At 39.3% G+C, this 23,846-nt stretch overlaps 1 protein-coding gene across 3 annotated transcripts in view; it reads right to left on the minus strand.

The window, feature by feature from the left end:
• Window positions 1-206: 206 nt before the first annotated feature.
• Window positions 207-23,846, minus strand: part of enpp4 (ectonucleotide pyrophosphatase/phosphodiesterase 4) — a 34,790-nt gene continuing 11,150 nt past the window's right edge. For all 3 annotated transcript variants that reach the window (XM_060851344.1, XM_060851324.1, XM_060851334.1), the window contains 3 exons: window positions 20,633-21,522; window positions 12,387-12,557; window positions 207-5,196 (listed from right to left, as the gene is read on the minus strand). In XM_060851344.1, the coding sequence (XP_060707327.1) occupies window positions 4,829-5,196; window positions 12,387-12,557; window positions 20,633-21,458 (1,365 nt within the window). In that variant the 5' untranslated portion in view covers window positions 21,459-21,522 and the 3' untranslated portion in view covers window positions 207-4,828. The remainder of the gene's footprint in view (window positions 5,197-12,386; window positions 12,558-20,632; window positions 21,523-23,846) is intronic.

The raw sequence follows: 23,846 nt of genomic DNA on the forward strand, positions 1-23,846 counted from the left end.
TAACCCTTGGAAGGTATTACTTTACACTTGAACTATGAAGCATGCAGCTTTTACCTGTAAGGATTAGACATGGAACAATAGTAAAATGATCCAGTAACTTTCAGCAGCAATGAAAGGAATAGGAACAGTACCTCCATAACCACAGATGATTGAAATGACAATATGATTTCAATGATATGATATAAACATTTGATACAAATAAAAAATCAAATTAAAATATTTATTGTTCATTTTTAGAATCCAAATAAATGAGAATACAACCAATTTCTGAAAAGTTTTATTACTTTACAGGCAATTATGTACCAAAAATATCTTATTTGGCTTTGAGTTCGAAAGCCAATTTTTGCTTTCTAAATGCTAATATTTACCATTCTAACATTGGAACATAGCATATTAATAAAGGACAGTATTGTTATTTGAGTTCCCAAGTGATTCAAAACCAGACACCTAAAAATGAGAAATACCTCCACTTTAAAATTAACTATATTATTGTTGAAGTAATCCATTATGATTGAGGATATACTCAAGTTCAGTACTACTAAAAAATTAAATCTTACAACTAATGATCATGTGATAAATGCCAAATTTAAAAACTACATGTGCTAATTTGTGAATCAACATTTTTAACTTAATTGTGTAGCATCCACTGTGTTGCCAAAAGATAATCTGAAAAGTTGTGTTTTGATTTATGAAAATTAAGAATCCTAGTCCCAAAGCAAATAAATCTGATGAATTGTACAACACAATATTGACAAGAACAGTTTATGAATTGCTAATTTTTTCTTTACATTTTGAAATTCTGAAAGTAATGGGAGACAGGTTTAATGTTTCATGACTGTGTTCATTTTGTTTTCTCAATTTAAACAGCAGTTTTTGTTGGGGAGCAAGTTTAAGTGCTCAACAAGTGACCATCAAAATGAAATAAACTGCCTAATTCCTTATTAAGTGCAATATTGTTCACACAGCTTGTACCAAACGTCTCCAAGTATAATGCAATTGATGCATGATGCAACTATCAGATTGTTTGATGTTGAACATTTACAAATTTTGTGTAGAACATGATCATATTATGTTAGTACATTGGCACAGGAAGGAAGAGAAAGACTGGAACAATGCCATTAAATTAACTATAGAATTATTTCTAGGAACATTAATAAGTCACACTTTTATAATAATTTATAAGTGTAATGTTTGAAAGGTAATGGGATTAAAAAGCAGGTGAAGAGCTATTTTTATTATTTTATTACTTCAATTTACATAGCACCATTCATGATCTCTCAAAACCCTAAAGCATTTGAAGTATAGTCAATTTTCTAATACAGGAATCAAGACAGCTTATTTGTGCACATGCTCTCACAACCAAAAAATGAAGAGTTCATGTTTTAGGTGGCAGCTGGATGAGTAAATAATTGACCAAGACTCTGGGAGAACTTGCATACTTTTTAATATGTGTAACATAATAGTCCTATACTGAACACAATTTAAATAATTTTATTACTTCTAATCATCATAATTCTTTTAATTCCATTACTAAATGTCTTGTATTTTCTTTTCATTTTGCTAACTTTGAATGCAACTTCTCATTTTTTTTTAAGTTAAATGAAAATAATCAGCTTTGGCTATTAATGACTTCAAATCAATAGATTAAAGACTTGAGATCGAGTTGAAAACTCAAATAATGGATGGGTTCCAATATATGTCACTACACCTTTAGCATTAGAGGATTAATGCTCCTGGGTAACTTATCTCATATTTCTACATGGAGTTTACAATTACACTCAAGTAAAAAAAGGAAACTTTCAGGAAGTGAACTCTTATTTTCTTTTCTTGGAGTCACATATCTAGTACAACTGAATCTCTAACTTTGTCTCTATTGCAAAGATTAAGCTGACAATTGAATGTACAATGGGAATGCTGTTCCAGAAAAATGCAAGCTATTTAGCAGAGCAACGTTTAACATAACTTTATTGAGGTGAAGTATTTCCTATTTTCTTATTTGGAAAGTTAATCAAACAATTTTTTGTTTGAAACTTAACAAGAATTCTCTTATTAACTAGCATAAATGCATAAAGTTAACATTGTGCATTAAAATATTGAAAAAGAAACTTAAATACTCAAGGTTTTGAAGAATACAATCCAAGCAGTAAAAAAAGTTGTTAACATCTAAAATTTATATCATATTGCCTTCGACTGCTCATTAATATATACAGAAAAGTAATTAGCAATAAATACTGTTTGCATCATTGCCACCTGAACTTTGGTGTCAAAATAACATCTTGTACTTTAACTGTTGCCCACACAAATTCTTTTTATAAAACTAGCAGATTGAAAAATATGCAAATGGAGTGAAAATGTGTTGGAGCACTTTCCATACTACACTGGATTCAGAAATGAGATACTGTATAAACATTTATTACATTAGACAGAATCTTGTCCCATTCTGTGCGAGGTTTAGTTGTGTGCGTGTGAGAGAGAGACAGAGGCAAGATGGGATTTGATCAGGCAAGAAGTTGGGAAGTTAGCATGTGGTGATTCCACAAACTTCTGTCTCCAACCAAATTCAGTCCATGGCAGGATGACCCTTTAAAGCCTAATTTGAATTCTCATCCCCCTGCTTCTTGGTATTAACTCTGCAGGGACTTGTACCTTGCCAAGTGGGGAACATGACAAGCAAACTTGCTAGCTCCTGGTTGGATATCCTCATTTAAAGGCAGTTAGTGTTCGACTGGAACTTTGCAGAGCTCGCTATGAGCTATTCCTTTGACCCACTGCACCTCTTTCCTCATGTCTCACCAACACTAGCCTGGGATCCAGTGACAACACTAGATGGTTGTGAGACCTCTAAATGGCTAGAACTCTGTCCTGGAGTATTTGATCCTCAGATTTTAAACAGTGTCCCAATGCTGAACAAGATGTGGTGAGCCTTCCCAAAATGAGGTAACATTGAGTTCTCACCTCTCTTGCAGCCTTTAAGACCACTGTTACCTGCACAAGATTCTAATCTCCAATGTACAAAGTAACAGTCAATACATGCTGTATGATTCCTTTTGCTTTAGCTATATAAAGCCACATAATTAAATGCACTTGATTGCTGGCTCATTCTCAACAAAGAGAACTTGAAGAGTAGTGAACAAATACAGGTGAATTGAAATATGGGTACAATCAACATCTATTCGAGTTGTTATGAGACAGCACAGTCATAACTTAGAGAATCTGGATATTGTAGACCATTAAAATACTAACTGGAGATTTAAAAAAAAAACTACTTCCTCTGGATGGTTGCAATCCATAAAACAGTCATCATATTGCAAACATTGGAAATAATAATTCTTATCATCATAGTGGTTGACCGGGTTAGCAGTAAAAAGTAGTGATAAATTAGTGGTAAATGTTCACAATGCTCTTTTCAAAATACGCCATCTTCAGCACAGTTAATATGAGTAAAAACTTTAAATGAAAATTGCTAAAAATAAATGTTACTTTTTCAGTTAGTTTTTACTAAATCCTAAATTACAAGTTCATTTCACCCTACCCCCCCTTATAAATTCTATTAAAACTCATCTCCTAAATATAATCTGTTTAAATCATAGTTTAGTCCTAATATTTATGTGCATATTTCCCAATAAACTACTTCAATAACTTTGTGAATATGCAGATAGCATTTTCATATATCATTCCTTTGACTCCTCGACTGCCAGCAGATCCACAGCCAACCTCAAAACAAAAGACCATTTGAATGCATTGCCACATTGAAGTAAACTGTAGCATTAGAGCAAGTACTTCAGATGCTGACATTATTTTACAGCATTATTCTCCAAGATATCCAAAGTCTTATCTTCCTATCCATATTCACTACTCATCTAATTATATTCACTTTTTCTTTGAATAAATTGGTTCTGTACTTAATAAAACTATTAAAGACATTGCATTTTGTGGTCAACAGGCTCCATCATTTCTTTTTAAAATCAGTGGCATCTGGAATTCTGATAAATGCCACTGCAAACCCTAAGTATAATCAAATGCAATCTACATTTAAGCACTAACTAAACCAAAGTCTGTCAGGAAACCTTATTCCTACAACAGGGTTAATGCACTGACAAATAATTTCATCTAAATATACACATATTTGCAGTTTCAATGCACACTCAGTTTTTGGCTTTTTGAGGCTGCACTGTCTACATTTTCAGAAATTTTTTGAAGTTAAGAATTGGAGAACTCAATCACGATTTCAGGCCACCCCAACCTTCAATTGCTGTGAATTAAATTTCCAAATATTCCTATCAAATCTGCTGTAATCAATTCCATCTCAGTTCACGAAAACTACTTTATATTGACTGCAGGCGTGGATAATCCACGAGAACTGTCATTTTGTTTTTGCTTCATTTGAACTGCTTTCTAACATATCACTTCTAATCTACTATAAATTGTCTTGTGAGTTTGAGCTGTGTACAGTCACTTGCAATCCCAAATGCAGGGGAACTTTACAGAGTTCATTTCAGGAAGTGTCTGTATAAGTGGGGTAAAATAAAATTGAATCTTTTTAAATGTGGCAGGGATTAATACAGACAAGAACAGATTTGTGAACCTCATTATTTCAGCTTGAATTTTGATAACGGCCATTATGAGGAGCAGGTTAATCCCTGTTACTTGGGTGATTTCGTCATTACAGCATGCAAGTTAAAGGAACTTGCAGTATTAAAAAGTACTTGGATAATGGAAAGACAAAATAATTCTATTGCTAATATCTCTAAAAATAAAGCACCTCTCCCACTGCCACACCAAAATAAATACATTTTACTACCAGCTTTTCGCAATAGTAGGCTCAAAACTACCCTATTAAAGGATCATCATCATCATCATCCTGTAACTGGAGACGAGCAAATTCATGCTGTGGTGAAATTCGCTTTTTCATTAGTATTATAAGGCAGGACACTGTTACCAATATCATTAAGGAGCCAATTACAATTCCAATTACATCTGGTAGACTCACACATAGCTCATTAGCCAACAAACATCTCACATTTGCAAAGGTTCCATTGTTAGCCTCCTCCTTCAATCCCAGGATGTGGCACATTAACGGGTAGATATCGACACTGTTAATGGTGTTGGTTTTGTAAGACTTTCGAAATGCTGGTCCATGAGCTACCAAAAGAGGATGCATGCTAGGTAAAGCATTATCGTAACCATGGTCACCCACTGAAGAAAAAAAAGCAAAACAAAAATCAGTCTTGAAACTTCCTAGATATTGAAGAGATTATTTTCCATGTTTGTACTCCATACTGTGGATCATTCATCGTCCAATGGACACATGCATAAAGCTCACTGCACACACAGTTCAACAGGTTTATCTTCCACATGATCCTCATATACCTTACAAATCCTCAACCATTAATAAATCCATTGTTACTTACCCTTCATGTTTTTATTTAGCTTCCTTTAAATACACAATTAAATTTCTTTCACCATATACTTCCATGAATATGTTAATTTAGGAAATTGCTTGTGAAAAAGTTAATAGACATTAATGGCACAATATCTTTGACACTATAAATTACAATGTAATTTTTTAAGTGTTAATACTATACCCTAATTTTCCCTTTGCACGGATGCCAATAAATTTGTCTCTCACATTTAGCATCTGATATCTGCTGATTTCATATGCTCCAGTTCTCTGTGACTTTGTTTTGGATATCCTTTTTTGTTTTTGTAAAGATTGCATACATTTTTCTAGCAAAGCATGTTTCTTTCAATGTTTGCCAGTGCTCCTTACTGGTTAATCATCTTAAATCTAATCTTCCACACTTTTCTGTACATCTCTCAATGCCTCCATATGCAACAATACATGGGCTTCTCTTTACTTTATCTTTAGCTTACCAAATGGTAGCCTAAACATACTGGTGTGATTACTAAAGTTTGTTTGAGGACAAAGTCGAAAAGTGCGGTGCTGTAAAAGCACAGCATGTCAGCATCTGAGGAGCAGGAGAATCAATGTTTTTGGGCATAAGCCCTTCAACAGGAATATTGGGAAGGGGGGGAAGGGGGCTGGGGCTAGGGAAGAAGGTAGCTGGGAAGGCAATAGGTAGGTGCAGGTGGAGGGTGGAGTGGATAGCAGGGAAGGAAGATGGACAAACAGGACAGTTCAAGATGGTGGTGCTGAGTTGGAGGGTTTGATCTGGGATAAGGTGGGGGAGGGGAGATAAGGAAACTGATGAAATCGACATTGACGCCATGTAGTTGGAGGGTCTCAAGGTAGAACATGAGGCGTTCTTCCTCCAGGCGGCAGGTGTATAGTGTTTGGTGGTGGAGGCGGCCCAGGATTTGCATGTCCTTGGTGGAGTGGGAGGGGGAGTTGAAGTGGTCGGCCATGGAGCAATTTGGTGCATGTGTCCCAGAGATGTTGTCTGCAACGTTCCGCGAGTTGGTGTCCTATCCCCCCAATGTAGAGGAGACTACATTGAGAGCAATGGACACAGTAGATGAGGAGTTGGGATGTGCAGGAAAATCTCTGCTGGATGTGGAAGGATCCTTTGGGGCCTTGGATGGAGGTGAGGGGTAGGTGTGGGTTTTGTACCTCTTGCAGTGGCAAGGGAAGGTGCAGGGTGTGGAGTGGAGGGTGGGTTGGTGGGGGGGGCATGGACCTCATCACCTCAGGGGATCTCCCATCCACAACCTCCAACCTCACAATACTTGAACCCCACATCGCCTGGTTCTACTTCTTCTCCAAAATTCACAAATGTGACTACCCTGGTTGACCCATTGTCTCTGCTTGCTCCTGCCCCACCAAACATATCTCTGCATACCTTGACACCATCCTGTCCCGCTTAATCCAGAATCTCTCCACATACATTTGGGATACCAACCATGCCCTCCACCTCCATGACTTTCATTCCCCCAGCCCCAAGTGCCATCTTCAACGTGACATCCAGTCCTTGTACACGTCCATCCACTATGCTGAAGGCCTTCACCAAGCCCTTCGTTTCTTCCTCTGCCGCCAACCCAACCAGTGCCTCTCCACTGACACACTCATTCAATTGGCTAAGCTTGTCCTCACCCTCAACAACTTTTCCTTCGAATCCTCCCACTTCCTTCCGATCAAAGGGGTAACCATTAGTACCTGCATGAGCCCCAAATATACCTGCTTCTTTGTCGGGTACGTGGAACAGTGCAGCTTCCATAGTTACACTGACACCATTCCCCACTTTTTCTTCTGCTACATTGATGACTGTGTCGGTGCCACATCGTGCTCCCATGAGGATGTTGAACTATTCATCAACTTCACAAACACCTTCCACCCTGATCTCAAGTTCACCTGGACCTCCTTGAACACCTCCCTCCCCTTCCTGGACCTCTCCTTCTCTATTTCCGGCACTGACTCAACATGATCATCTACTTCAAATCCACCAACTTCCAAAGTTACCTGGCCTACACCTCCCTCCGGTAAAAATGATATCCCTTATTTCCAATTCCTCTCTCTGCCACATCTGCTCTTAGGAGGAGCAATTCCACTCCAGAACATCCCAGATGGCCTCCTACTTAAAAGGACCACCCTTTCCCCTCCCATGTGGTCAGTAACATCCTCCAGCTCATCTCATCCACTTCCCAAACCTCCACCCTTGAACCCCACCCCTCCAACCTCAACAAGGATAGAACCCCATTGGTCCTCACCTCCCACCTTTCGGCCACGTACAGGCAGATCCCACCACCAGTGATATATTTACCTCCCCCCCCCACCCTTATCAGCATTCTGCAGAGACCATTTCCTCCATGACTCCCTCGTTAGGTCCACTCCCCTCCACCAACCCACCCTCTACTCCCGGCACCTTCTCTTGCCACCGCAAGAGGTGCAAAACCTGTGCCAAAACCTCCGACATCACCTCCATCCAAGGCCCCAAAGAATCCTTCCACATCTAGCAGAGACTTTCCTGCACCTCCAAACACCTCATCTACTGTATTCATTGCTCTCGATGTGGTCTCCTGTACACTGAGGAGACAGGACACCAACTCGCAGAACATTTCAAAAAACATCTCTGAGACACATGCACCAAAATGAACCCGCCACCCTGTGTCCAACCACTTCAACTCCCCCTCTCAAGGTGCCAAGGTCATGCAAATCCTGGGCCTCATCCATTGCCAAATCCTAGCCACCCGAGGCATGGAGGAAGAACGCCTCATGTTCCACCTAGGAATCCTCCAACCACATGGCATCAACATGGTTTTCAGCAGTTTCCTCATCTCCCCTCCCTCCACCTTATCCCAGATCCAATCCTCCAATTCTGCACTGCCCTCTTGAACTATCCCACCTGTTCATCTTCCTTCCCACCTAACCCCTCCACCCTATCACCATCATTGTTCACCTGCATCTACCTATCGCCTTACCAGCTACCTTCTTCCCTCAGTCCCATCCCCCTCCCATTTATCTCTCAGCCCCCTTTCCCCTCATTCCTGATGAAGGGCTTATGCTTGAAATGTCGACTTTCCTGCTTCTCAAATGCTACCTGAACTGCTGTACTTTATATTATTTTCTGTTACCTACACGTTTAATACTACTATGCAGCCAACTTGACCTCAAGCAAGGAGAAAGTGAGGATTGCAGATGCTGGAGATCAGAGTTGAAAAGTGTGGTGTTAGAAAAGCACAGCAGGTCAGAGTTGACATTTCAAGCTGGACCCTTCATCAAGAGGGGGAAGGGGGCTGCAAAATAAATAGGGGGAGGAGGTTGAGGACTGGAGGAAAGGTAGTTGGGATGGCAATAGGTGGGCGATGATAGGTGATTGTAATAGGTCGGTGGGAAGGAAGATAGACAGGTATGTCAGGTCAAGAAGGTGAATCCAAGTCGAAGGTTGGAACTGGGATGGGGGATTGTTGGGGGAGGGGTGTGGGGGGAATTTGGAAACTGGTGAATTGACTGTTGAGATCGTGTGGTTGTAGGCTACCGAGGCAGAAGATTAGGTGTTCCTCCTTCAGTTTGTGGGTGGCATTGTTTAGGTGGTGATGAAGGCCCAGAATAGATATGTCATGGGGGAATGTGATTGGGAGTTATGGGAAGGTTGAGTAAATTGGTGCGTACAGACGAGAGATGTTTTGTAAAACATTATGCAAGTTTGGTCTTGGTCTCTCCAATGTCGAGGAGACCACATCAAGAGCAACAGATGCAGTAAATGAGGTTTGAGGATGTGTAAGTGAGTCTCTGCCGGATATCCTTTGTGGCTTTGGATGGAGGTGAGGTGGGGTGGGGAGGAGGGGAGAGCAGTGGTGGTGGTGTCTGATGCTGCCTGACCTGCTGTACTTCTTCCAGCACCACATTTGATCAACTCAGACTTATTCAGCATCTGCTGTGCTCACTATCTCCTAACAGAAAATAATATGGAGATTGAAAGTGGAATGAAACTAGGAGCCATATGTAATCAAATATAATGCAGTTCGAAACATACTGGTAGGTGGTAGGACCTGTACAGACTGGGGCTCAAGCCACACTTTGAGAACAGAGTAAATGATCTGAAATAGAAAGGTGTGCAACTTGAGATGATGGCAATTTATTATTTTGCTGATTTTATCCACCTAGGTAATAGAAACCTCAGAAAACTTGTAAGGAGATCTCAGCTATCTGTAAGAATAATAGGGTGGTTATGGTAGGGCATTTTAAATTTCCAAATATAGACTGGGACTGCCATAGTGTTAAGGATTTAGATGGAGAGGAATTTGTTAAGTGTGTACAAGACAATTTTCTGATTCAGTACGTGGATGTACCTACTAGAGAAGGTGCAAAACTTGACCTACTCTTGGGAAATTAGGCAGGACAGGTGACTGAGGTGTCAGTGGGGGAGCACTTTGGAGCCAGCAACCATAATTCCATTAGATTTAAAATAGTGATGGAAAAGGATAGGCCAGATCTAAAAGTTGAAGTTCTAAATTGGAGAAAGGCCAATTTTGACTGTATTAGGCAAGTACTTTCAAAAGCTGATTGGGAGCAGATGTTCGCAGGTAAAGGGACGGCTGGAAAATGAGAAGCCCTCAGGATGGAGATAACGAGAATGCTGGATGACTCAAGAAATTGAAGGTTTGGTTAAGAAAAAGGAAGCATATATGAGGTATAGACAGGGTAGATTGAGTGAATCCTTAGAAGAGCATAAAGGCAAAGGAGTGTACTTAAGAGGGAAATCAGGAGGGCAAAAAGGGGACATGAGAATTAAGGAGAATCCAAAGGGTTTTTACGAATACATTAAGGACAAAAGAGTAACTAGGGAGAGAATAGGGCCCCTCAAAGATCAGCAAGCGGCCTTGTGTGGAGACACAGAAAATGTGGGAGATTCTAAATGAATATTTTGCATCAGTATTTACTGTGGAAAAGGATATGGAAGATATAGAATGTAGGGAAATAGATGGTGCAAAATGTTCACATTACAGAGGAAGAAGTGCTGGTAGTCTTGAAATGCATAAAGGTGGATAAATCCCCAGGACCTGATCATGTGTACCCTAGAATTCTGTGGGAAGCTAGAGAAGTGATTGCTGGGCCTCTTGCTAAGATATTTGTATCATTGATAGTCACGGGTGAGGTGCTGAAAGACTGGAGGTTGGCTAACATGGTGCCACTGTTTAAGAACAGTGGTAAGGACAAGCCAGGGAACTATAGACCAGTGAGCCTGACGTCAGTGGTGGGCAAGTTTTTGGAGGCAATCGTGAGGGATAGGATGTAAGTGTATTTGGAAAAGCAAGGACTGATTCAGGATAGTCAACATGGCTTTGTGCATGGGAAATCATGTTTCACAAACTTGATTGAGTTTTTTGAAGAAGTAACAAAGAAGATTGATGAGGGCAGAGCGGTAGATGTGATCTATATGGACCTCAGTAAGGGGTTTGACAAGGTTCCTCATGGGAGGCTGATTAGCAAGGTTAGATTTCACGGAATACAGGGAGAACTAGCCATTTGGATACATAACTGGCTCAAAGGTAGAAAACAGAGGGTGGTGGTGGTGGAGAGTAGTTTTTCAGACTGGAGGCCTGTGACCAGTGGAGTGCCAAAGGATCAGTGCTGGGTCCTCTACTTTTTGTCATTTATATAAATGATTTGGATGTGAGCATAAGAGGTACACAGTTAGTAAGTTTGCAGATGACACCAAAATTGGAGATGCAGTGGACAGCAAAGAAGGTTTCCTCAGATTACAACAGGATCTTGACCAGATGGGCCAATGGGCTGAGAAGTGGCAGATGGAGTTTAATTCAGATAAATGTGAGATACTGCATTTTGGGAAAGCAAATCTTAGCAGGACTTACACAGGTTCATAGCTCCTTTAAAATGGAGTCGCAGGTAGATAGGATAATGAAGAAGGCGTTTGATATGCTTTCCTTTATTGGTCATAGTATTGAGAACAGGAGTTGTGAGGTCATGTTGCAGCTGTACATTGGTTAGGCCACTGTTGGAATATTGCGTGCAATTCTGGTCTCCTTCGTATCGGAAAGATGTTGTGAAACTTGAAAGGGTTCAGAAAAGATTTACAAGGATGTTGCCAGGGTTGGAGGATTTGAGCTATTAAAGAGAGGCTGAACAGGCTGGGGCTTTTTTTCTCTGGAGCGTCGGAGACTGAGGGGTGACCTTATAGAGGCGTACAAAATCATGAGGGGCATGGATAGGATAAATAGACAAAGTCTTTTCCCTGGGGTCGGGGAGTCCAGAACTAGAGGGCATAGGTTTAGGGTGAGAGGGGAAAGATATAAAAGAGACCTAAGGGGCAACATTTTCACACAGAGGGTGGTATGTGTATGGAATGAGCTTCCAGAGGAAGTGGTGGAGACTGGTACAATTGCAACATTTAAAAAGGTATTTGGTTGGGTATATGAATAGGAAGGGTTTGGAGGAATATGGGCCGGGTGCTAGCAGGTGGGACTAGATTGGGTTGGGATATCTGGTCGGCATGGACAAGTTGGACCGAGGGGTCTGTTTCCATGCTGTACATCTGTATGACTCTAATTAGGGGGTGATATCAAAGTGAGACTGCCACTACATTCTGTCGGTAATATTTATTATAATGGGACAATTGGACCGGGGGGTGGGGGGGTGGTGTTAAAAAACAAGTGAGGCATTGATCAAATGGACAGCATCGCCTTGAATTGTTCCAAGATTTTACTGTAGCTGCATCAATACACAGCCAGTCAATTGATGATTATTCCAACATGTTGCTGACTGGAGCATTTTAGGCAGTGAAGAGGGTTTGAGGGATTGGGGATTGAACTTGCTGCAGCATGACCATTTTTGCCCTGCTAGAACTAAGTGTTTAGGTGAAAAATAATTGTGAAGCTTTACCTCACACACCCAACATACTGAAACAACACTAGGAATGAAAGCTCAAACTTCAAAAACAAAAATATATCCTTTTGCATTTTGAACTTACTCCTGGTGATTGATCCATTGTGAACAATTGTCCACCCTTCATCAGCAACAAGAAGAATTGGCTGAATCCTTTCATTGTGTTTGTAGTGAAAACGGTCTGGAATATCTTCTTTTAAATATACCTTCATGTGACTGTCACAGTTCAACAACAATTTGTACACATAACTTATGTCTGTTAGGAAAAAAAACAAAATGGAATCATGTGTTGAACCTTATATTCAAAACTGACTAAAATTGCATGTTAAAACAAAAGACATAATATATAACTCTGTTATGTACAATTCAGAAGACAAAAGACATGTTGTCCTTTATTGCAAGGGGATTGGAATACATGAATAAAGAAGTCTTGTTACAATTGTTCAAGGTTTTGGTGAGCTTATATCTGGATTGTGTGTGCTGTTTTCATCACTACATTTAAAAAAGGAAAGATATACCTGCATTGGAGACAACATAATTAAGATTCACTAGATTAGTCCCTGGGAGGAGTTGTGCTCTGATAAGAGGCTGAGAAAATCAGATTTATATTCTATGGAATTCAGAAGAATGGTTCTATTGAATCATACAAGATTCTGAAGGGTAAATGCTGGAAAATTATTTCCAATAGTTAGAAATCAAAATGCCGGAGCAGTCTCAGGATAGAGGCCAATCATTTTGGACCGAGATGAGAAATTTCTTGAGTTAAAGTGTCATGAATCTTGAGTATTCTCTTTTTCAAATGGCTCTGGAGTCTCCATCTTTGAACACATGCAAAGTTGGAGGAGCCAGCTTTTTGGTCTCTCTGGGAATCAAGGGACGTTTAGATTGGACAGGAAAGTGGAATGGAATCCCAATTTAGCCATGGATTAGCCGTAATTGTATGGAATGGCATAGCAGGTTTGACAGGCCATGAGGTTATTTTAACTTAGACCATTTGAGTTTTCAATCCTTTCTTTGACTAGACTTAAAAGTTACAATATGTTTAAACTGAAATTGTCACACTTCTTTTCCTGGACACTGGTTATTAGGATCAGATACACTGTACTCTATAAAACCATAGCTACATGTTCTGAAATTACATCAAATCGCTAACTGCATCAAGGATATTTATTCCTTGCACAGCTGATTACAATATTTTCAAGAACAAAAACATAAATACAGTCATCATTTCGACAAGCTTAAAGAAAACAGTCATACAGTGTATACATTTAATCAAATATATAAGAGGCATAATCCTGTTTTTATCTGTAAATACACACCAATAACCCTCATACAAATAAATGTTACTGAAGTACCCATGTTTTCGTAAAGCAACTGAAAGAAACATTACAATCACTTTAATGACGTCAGCCCCACGTGCTGATATAAAATTGGCCTTTCTACCTATGTCACTAGCAGGAGGCGCACAAGATCAGGTGGAACTCAAGTATTAGGCTTTAATGGACAGTCACATTTATTGAGATAAAAAACCACGATGCTCATGACCCAGTCAGTCTCTTTGCAAGATGATTAGGTTAAAATAGCTTCCTCAAGAGTTCCCCTGCTGATTTCAATTAATCAAATGTACTGAACTGAAGGAATAGTCCAAAAATCCCAGCAGCAGTAGGTCTTTTGACCTTTTTCTTTAATATGGATGATTATGATGGGAAGTTAACTCCCCCACCATCAACACTCTGCTGACGAGGAGTGACAGTAACCAGAATGTACCAGTTTCAGACAATTGACAAAAGGACTGGAAGGAAGAGAGGAATTACTTTATGATGTGAGCTATTATGCTCTGGAATGCACTGACAGCGTGCTAGAAACAGATTTTATGGTAGTTTATAAATGGAGAATTTTTAAAAAATGGTTAAAAAGGCAGAAAAAGCTGAGGGCTATGAGGAAAATAGCAGGGCATTGGGTCTAATTGGATACCACTTTGAAATAGGTGGCTCAGGCACATTACACTGACAATTGCACGTTGATACTGGGATTTACCAGTCATCAACATTACTTTCAATTAATTTCTGTACTAATTTGAACAGGTACAACAGACAACAACTATAGAAGTTGCCACATGGGTACACCAAATGAAGCAATAAAATCAACCAAGTCAGAGCAGATGCTCTAGTTACATGACCAGATGTGCTGCAAAAGGAGTGGATCCTAATTTTATTGGAGCAAAGCCCAGATACTCATAAAAGGGGGGGGAAAAGGAAATGAAATTTAACATTTTAAAGCCCATTTTTCTGAGAATTATTCATATAACAGGTCATACCTTGGGCCTTTATCTTCTTCAGTTTAAAAGGTTCAGAGTGATCTCATTGAAGCACAGAAAATTTTTATGGTGATTGACAGAAGGGTAAATGCCTGAAGGAATGTTCACCTGGCTGGGGATTTATCGAACCAGGGGAAGAGTGTCAGAATAAGCATCACACCTTTGAAGGTTAATTGTTGGGTATATTTATAACTGAGATTGATAGATTTCTACATATTAAAAAAAGACATACAGGGAAGATGCATCAATGGTGTTAAAGCAGAATATCAGCCATGATGTCACTGGTCAAATCATGCTTTTTTTTAAATGTTCTTTCCTTATACTATAGACAGACAAAAGGAAAAACAAGCAAATACAACCTTGTTTACAACCAGAAACACCCACAAAATCTCAGCTTCTCATACCCCTTTCGTAAGAATTAAGTCAGGAAAAGTCTTCCATGTGCCATTCTCCTCTCTTTCCCTTTGGTGTCTGCATTTACCTTGTGGTTTTGTCTCTCATTTATTTCACGTTTTTCTCCCTCCTTCTTCCCGTTCCTGCCTCCTCCCTGGTAATTCACCTCCCATTTCACTTTCACTTTTTTGATTTGCTTTCTCTCCAAACCCAACCATTTTCAGATTTCTTCTATTCAGCTACTATCTCCATCTCCCACACATTGTTTGTTTTATTCATCCATTCACTTTCTCTTGCTGTGTTTTTTAAATCATCGAATGACTAAAAAAAATGGAACAGTAAAATGGCCTTGGCTGAGGGAAATAAGAAGGTGTATTCAAAAGTAGCATTTGGAGCAGAACCAGGGCCAGTTCAATAGCCATCAGACCTTCTCTGGTACCTTTAATATAATAGATAATCAGAGAACTTTAGGGAGAGTAATCCAAAGATAGGACTCTGTCAATTGAAGACAGAAATCAAAACTCTTAAGGGCAATAACAAAAAGTACAGCTTCAGAAGAACAGATGGTGGTAATTAGGTTATTTTAAATTCTTCTATGGCTTTGCCCAATGCCAATCATATTGAATGAAATATGTCAGTAAAGATAGAGTGCTGGACAAACAGGACAACAGTGTCATTCAAGAGGGCATTCAGAAAGTTAACTGTTTGGTTTATATGGAGTAGTGATTTGGGAGAAATTATAAAGATTGTAGTTTGACACTGAGAGTGAAGACAAAGGCCAATAATCTTGTCTACAGCAACACAAAAACTGTAATAAAGATAATGACAATTTGGCACCACAAGAGGATTTTTAACTGTTTACTGCTTCCAAAAATACAGTTCAGTCATATGGTAGGGAAAAAGATTCCAACTAGCCCATGCTGACCGTGTTCCCAAACTAAACAAGTCCCACCAGCCTGCACTTGGTCACATCCCTCCAAACCTTTCCTATTCATGAACTTTAAAAATGTTATAATTGTACCTGCATCCACTATTTTCTCTAGCAGTTCATTCCACAAATGAACTGTGCTCTGTGTAAAAAAAATTGCCCCTTCTGTCCTTTTCAAATCTTTCACCTTAAAAATATGTCCCCTAGTTTTCAACTCCCCACCTAGGGAAAAGACCCTGGTTATTCACCTTATTTATGCCCATCATGATCTTATAAACCTCAATAAAATCAGCCATCAACCTCCTATGCTCCAGCGAAAAAGATCTCAGTCTTTCCTGTCTATTTTTATAGATTAAACCCTCCATTCCTGGCAAGATCCTGGTAAATCTTATCTGAACCCCCTCAAGTTTAAATAAATCTTCCCTATAACAGGGCGACTAAATAAAAACAAAAGCTTAAAATTCACAAAATAGCTCTAATAATGATAATTTATCAATTACATAGCAAATTGAGAATCCATCAGGGCAGCATCACTCTGCTGTTAGCAATACCACTTCCGTGACACGTAGAATCAGAGTCATAGAGATGTACAGCATGGAAACAGACCTTTTGGTCCAACTCATCCATGCCAACCAGATATCCTAAATTAATCTTGGCCCATTTACTAGCATTTGGCTCAGATCCCTCTAAACCCTTCCTGTTCCTGTACCCAGTCAGATGCCTTTTAGATGGTGTAATTTTACCAGGTTCCACCAGTTCCTCTGGCAGCTCATTCCATACACTCACCACCCTCTGCATGAAAATGTTGCCGCCTAGGTCCCTTTTAAATCTTTGCCCTCTCACCCTAAATCCTCTAGTTCAGGATTCCCCCACCCAGGGAAAAGACTTTGTCTATTTACCCTATCCATACACCTAATGATTTTGTAAACCTCTACAAAGTTACCCCTCAGCCTCTGACGCTCCAGGGAAAATAGCCCCAGCCTCTCCCTATTGTTCAAACCTTCCAACCCTGATAACATCCTTGAAAATCTTTTCTGGACCCTTTCAAGTTTCACAACATGGGGGAGAACCAGAATTGCACTATATTCCAAAAGTGGCCCAATGTCTTATACAGCTCCAACGTAACCTCCCAACTCCACTACCCAATGCTTGACCAATACGGAAAGCATACCAAACGCCTCTTCACTATCCTATCTACTAGCAACTCCACTTTCAAGGAACTATGAACCACCACACCAGGGTCTTTTTGTTCAGCAACACTCCCCAGGATCTTACTATTAAGTGTATGTGTCCTACTCTGATTTGTTCTTCCAAAATGCAGCTCCTCACATTTATCAACATTAATCTCCATCTGCCACTCCTCGGCTCATTGGCCCATCTGATCAAGATCCCATAGTACTCTGAGGTAACCTTATTAGCTGTTCACTACACCTCCAATTTTGGTGTCATCTGCAAACTTACTAAACTATACCTCCTATGTTCACATCCAACTCAATTATATAAATTACAAAAAAAGCCGTGAACCCAGCACCGATCTTTGTGGCACACCACTGGTCACAGACCTCCAGTCTGAAAGGCAGCCCTCCACCACCACTCTCTGTCTTCTACCTTTGAGCCAGTTCTGTATCCAAATGGCTCGTTCTCCATATTCCATGATATCTAACCTTGCTAACCAGTCTACCATGAGGAACCTTGTCAAATGCTTTACTGAAGTCCTAATCGATCATGTCCTCTACTCTGCCATCATCAATCCTCTTTGTTACTTCATTAGAATACTTAATCAAGTTAGTGACACATGATTTCCCAGCCACAAAGCCATGTTGGCTATCCCTAATCAGTCCTTGCCTTTCTAAATACGCGTAAATCCTGTTCCTCAGGATTCCCTCCAACAAGTCGCCCACCACCAATGTCAGGCTCATCAGTCTAGAGTTCCCTAACTTGTCCTTACCACAGTTCTTATTGCACCCAATACAGAGGAACCTCAATTATCCGAATATCGGATTATCCAGCAAGATTGCAAGATCCCAATGCTTGGCTAAACTAGGTTATCTGGCATTCGATTATCCGGAATTCGATTAACCAAATAAAATACTCCCACCCGTGGTCTTCAAATAATCAAGGTTCATCTGTATTCCAAAAGTGGCCTAACCACCAATGTCCTGTAGAGTTGCAACATGACCTCCCAACTCCAAAACCTGATGCTCTGACCAAAAGAGGAAAGCATAGTAAATACCTTCCTCATTATCCTGTCTACTTGTGACTCCACTTTCAAGGAACTATAAACCTGCACTCCAAAATTCAATAAGAAAGATGAGCTTGCTGTACATGCACAGTAATTAAAAAGCAAACTCAATGAGTATTATGTTCAGTAATTTCAAATCCAAGCACCCATTGGATGACATCGAAGGTACTATTTACTTCTAGTCAAACTAGAGCATTAAAATTAAGCATGGATTTTTAATCTCAGGTTTTAATTATGATTGGAGAATTCTTTTACTTTGCTTTGCATTTTCATTTAATCTATTTTAATCTTCAATCTTTTTCCTCTTTATTTCTATTTCTGCACCTGATTTGACACTGAATTCACTCATTAACACATACTTTAATTAGAGCCTGTAACAATCCTTCAATCCAATTTGTTAAGCATACAGTTACTTGACCTGTTCATTCAGGTCCAAAATATCTATAACGGGCAACAGAATTTCAATCTTGCATTTCCAGCAGGTTTTCACAGAAAATGTTGCTATAAATGCCAATTGTTGACCGTTGATCGAGGATTGAATTTATTTTTCAACAATTAGATTTAGTTTAGTTGGTGTAATGATTGAGCAAGGGAAGTTTTAATATTACACTGACCACAGTTCGACAGAATACAAGCCACGTTTCTGTTGCAAGTGAGGTTGGCTTTACAGTCCAGGTCAAATGTAAGGTCTTGGTTTTATGGTTTTATTACTGCTTTACTGACCACAGGCTAACATACTCGCATTATAACAGAAGATATAATTTTATTGTAAACAAACTCTGAAGCCATTTTGAAGTGGAACAGCTTTTGCTTGAAGTTACACATTAAAAAACAGCAACTCTTAGCAATCCAGATTGCAGTTAAGAGAAGACAGAAGAACTTCAGTCAACAGAAGGAGACACATGGCCTGTCAGCAGTAAGCTGGTGTTCTGAATCAACTGGTCCACTGCCTATATTAAGTATCATTTCTTTGTGGGAGAAAGTGAGCACTGCTGATGCTGGAGATCAGAGTCAAAGAGTGTGGTGCTGGAAAAGCACAGCCGGTCAGGCAGCACCCGAGGAGCAAGAGAATCGACATTTTGAGCACAAGCTCTTCATCAGCAATGGCTTTCCTGATGAAGAGCTTATGCTCAAAACATTGATTCTCCTGCTCCTCGGATGCTGCCTGACCGCTGTACTTTTCCAACATCACACCCTTCAACTGTCATTTCTTTGTGTGCATTGTGATAAACTTAATTAAGTTCTTTGAAACTTATGTAAACAAACTTGTACATGAGGTTACTTAGAGCAAAGCAAGACTGGAACAACTTTCAAAACTCCATTTATAAATATGATAGACTTACATTTTACCATTAAGGTTAAAGTGGACACTCCAGACCTAACTCTAGTAAAAACATTTGTGGCTTAGAAAGTGGAAATTTGCCAAAATAACCATCCAGCACAGGCTACCAATATGGGCAGAAGATACTATCCATGCTGCCTGCTGATTATAAATGATTCCTGTGCGCAGCTAACGCCATAATTGGCCTTTTTAGGATTCAGCCAATAATCAAAAGATTGCTGGAGGTGTCAAAATCTGGAACAGAAACTGAAGGATTTCTGCCAGAAATGCTCAATAGGTCAGGCAGCATGGTCCTGAATGGACTGCGTTACAGAAAACTGGTTCAGTCTCAATGGACTGAATGACCTGTCTTCCATGCCAGTAGTTACTCTAGTTCAGGCAGCATCTATTGGGAGGGATATCTGAAAGGTTAACTGTTTTTCTCTCACTCTTTCTTCACAGAATATTTATTGCTCAAATCATTATTCCAAAAACAGACTATTATCACACTGCTACTTGTGAAAGCTGCTGTATGCAAATTGGTCACTGCATTTCCTATATCAGAATAGTAGCGACACATAAAAGTGATTAATTTTTGGATGTTCCGAATTTGTGAATGGTGCTACATACATGCAAATTTTGTTTTACACACCTGAGCCTGCAAGGATAATGCTTTTCTCACAAATTTCTCACATCATATAATTTATGTGCAATGTATCTAAGGTGTGAATAATTTAACATAGTTAGATACTGTATATTAGCAATATCTGCACCAGAATCCAGGTACCAACACAGAATTATGCAATTTCAACTTTTGCTTGGTTTAAAACAGAGGTTTTCAAACCGGGGTCTATGACAGAATCACTGGATGATTGCTGTTAATTTCTATATCATAATCCTGTTTTTATTGAATTACTAAATATATTTTGTGAACATCCAAGTACATCTTCTACTATTATAGTTAGAGCTGTTAGAGTAAAAATTATAATCAAGGAATAGAAAGTCTTTAAACATGTAGTTCAGAATATTACAGTACAATTTCTTATATCTGACTTGATTCAGAATCTCATTTTAGAAATAACATGATTCTACAGTTGTTCAGTCAAAATTGCCTATTTATCACTACTTACTGTTATGGGGCAATATAGCTGTTACTGGAGAGTGAGTCACCTCTGTATAGTTATCACGTCCAATACATTTATCCAATTCTATAACTCTGTCTTTAGAACATTGAGCCATTCCATGGTCACTGGTGAGAATTACATTAATTGTGTTCCAAAGTCCAGTCTTTTGAAGTTGCTCAATTAAATAGCCAATGTGATCATCCACTTCTTTCAACATATTGACTAGCTGTTGGCTTTCGGGTCCATAATGGTGTCCAGTGGAATCAGGCTCTTCCCAGTACAATGCACCAAAATTAATGGGTTCTGTTGAGTTGGTAAACCATTTTATAATGTGGTCAACTCGCTTATTGAATGTGACATTGTGGTCATACTTCAAGTAGTAGGAAGGAGTTGTATTTTGTATGGACACATCAGTACCAGGCCACATTACTCCTCCACTCTTGTGCCCTTGTTGCTGATTAGTTACCCAAATTGGTGTAGCCTCATTCCACCAAAATGGATCTTGGTCTGCGAAAACTGAAAAATTCTTTCTGGTGGCTGCATCATACATTAAATTGGCCACAATACCATGGCTTTCTGCATAGCGGCCTGTGACGATGGAATAGTGATTTGGGAAAGTTTTAGTAACAAACACATTTGTTAGATGCTTCACATGTGCCCCATCATCAATCATTTTCTTCAGGTTTGGAAAGCTGTATCGCTCAAGATAGTCAGCCCTGAATCCATCAAAGGACACGAGAAGCAATCTAACCTCGGAGCCGCTTGTTGCATTATTGCAGTGGCACTCGAGGAATCCAGACACAAATACCAAGATGTACCAGAAGCTATGCATTCTAGGATAATTTTCTGCAAGCAGCCACAGCCTTATAAACCTTCAGAAAAGTCTGCTTGGTACACTGAAAGATACAAGACAGTCATTAAATGGCAAAAGCAACAATCAAAATATAAGTACCTATACTTTATATCTTGAACTTTCTTTTTTTTTAAAAATAAAAAACAATAGTAACAAAGAGATTCACATTACTTTGATACCAGCATTTGGCAGATCCTTTTTGTCCGTGACAAGCACTGTATTAATGCTACGATCTTAGCCCATATCACAGTTTGTGACAAAGTAGATCAGGCAATTGTTCCAGTTAAGCACAATTTGTTGAGATAAATACTTTGAAATCAAATTACAAAGAAGAAATTGCATATGAAAGCTCAAGCTCCACTAATTATATAAAACAGCTACAATTAAACCAAAGAAAATATTGCAACATTTTCAATTTCTCTTGAGAGAGTCAGGAAAAACTTCATTCATTACCTCAGTTAGACCGCATTAGAAAATGTCAGCAAACTTTTGGCACTATTTGTGCTGGATTGGAAATTTTTGAGATGTACTTAAGTTAGTTCAATTTGCATCATAAATAAATCAGTCACACAAAATACCTATTTGTATTAACAATTAATAAAAAGGTCTTGGTAAGCTAGTCTGTCATAACGATACAATTCTAATAATCTATAAAATTCATTTTTACTATCAGAAAAATTAGACTGAAGTCATCGAAATTGAAACATCAATACTGTAGAATATTTGACATTTGCCTTGTCAAATGGTCAGTGCTTTGTCATTTTTGAGGTGAACAGTAATCAAGTAATCCTGTTCTCCCAAGAAGTTAACAGAGTCATAGAGATATACAGCATGGAAACTGACTCTTCAGATCAACTCATCCAGGCCAACAAGATATTGCAACCTAATCTAGTCCCATTTGCCAGCATTTGGCCCATATCCCTCTAAACCCTTCCTATTCATATACAAATCCAGATGCCTTGTAAATGCTGTAATTGTACCGGCCTCCCCCACTTCCTCTGACAGTTCATTCCATACATGCACCACCCTCTGTGTGAAAACGCTGTCCCTCAGGTCTCTTTTATATCTTTCCCCCTCACACCCTAAAGTGCCCACTAGTTCTGGACTCAGCCACTCCGGGGAAAAGACCTTGTCAATTTATTCCATCCATGCCTCTCAAGATTTTATAAGCCTCTCTAAGGTCACCCCTCAGCCTCTAACACTCCAGGGAAAAGAGCACTAGCTTATTCAGCCTTTCCCCATAGCTCAAGTCCTCCAACCTTGGCAACATTCTTGTAAATTTTTTTCTGAACCCTTTCAAGTTTCACAACATCCTTCCAATAGGAAGGAGACCACAAATGCCGCAATATTCCAAAAGAGGCCTAATCATTGTCCTGTACAGCCCCACCTGACTTCCCAACTCCTATACTCAATGCTCTGACCAGTAAAGGAAAGCATACCAAATGACTTCTTCACTATCCTATCTACCTGCCACTGTACTTTCAAGGAATTATGAGCTTGCATTCCAAAGTCTCTTTGTTCAGCAACACTCCCCAGGCCATTAAGTGTATAAGTCCTGCTCTGATTTGGTTTTCAAAAATGCAGCACCTTGTATTTATCTAAATTAAACTCCATCTGCCACTCCTCAGACTATTGGCCCATCTGATCAAGATCCCATTGTACTCTGAGGTAACCTTCTTCACTGTCCACTACACCTCCAATTTTGGTGTCATCTGCAAATTTACTAACTTGCTCACACCCAAATCATTTATATAAATGATGAAAAGTAGTGGATCCAACACTGATCCTTGTGGCATACCACTGGTCACAGGCCTCCAGTCTGAAAAGCAACCCTCCACCAGCACCCTCTGTCTTCCACCTTTGAACCAATTCTGTATCTAATTGGCTAGTTCTCCCTGTATTCCATGAGATCTAACCTTGCTAATGACTAATAATTAGAAGTCTTAGAGATTTCACAAAATTGCAGGTACAATTGACAAATAGTGATCATTTTGGGAAAGCGGCATTGGTCTCAAGAAGCTCACAATCACAAGGGTCTAGATTTGGGAGTCTAACAAAGCAATGGAGTACATTGTTTGGCTCAAAAGAAAGCGGTGCACAAAGATACAGTTACATCCGTGGCATAGACCTCTTTTCCTGACTGCAGTTCAAGTTTGGAACCAGGGCAAGGGTATTTCCAGTGATGCGTCAGTGGTGATATCAACAAACTAGACATGCATTACTCTCACGGACAGCAAACAAGGAACCTAAAATCATTTTATCCTTTACTTTTAATATAAATTTTTTGACAATGAAATAAATGATTATGATTACACTAACTAGGATTTAGATGGAAAGTGTCATTCACTATAAATGTAATTTTGTTAG

Source organism: Hemiscyllium ocellatum, chromosome 3, assembly GCF_020745735.1.
Source record: "Hemiscyllium ocellatum isolate sHemOce1 chromosome 3, sHemOce1.pat.X.cur, whole genome shotgun sequence".
Taxonomy (NCBI): domain Eukaryota; kingdom Metazoa; phylum Chordata; class Chondrichthyes; order Orectolobiformes; family Hemiscylliidae; genus Hemiscyllium; species Hemiscyllium ocellatum.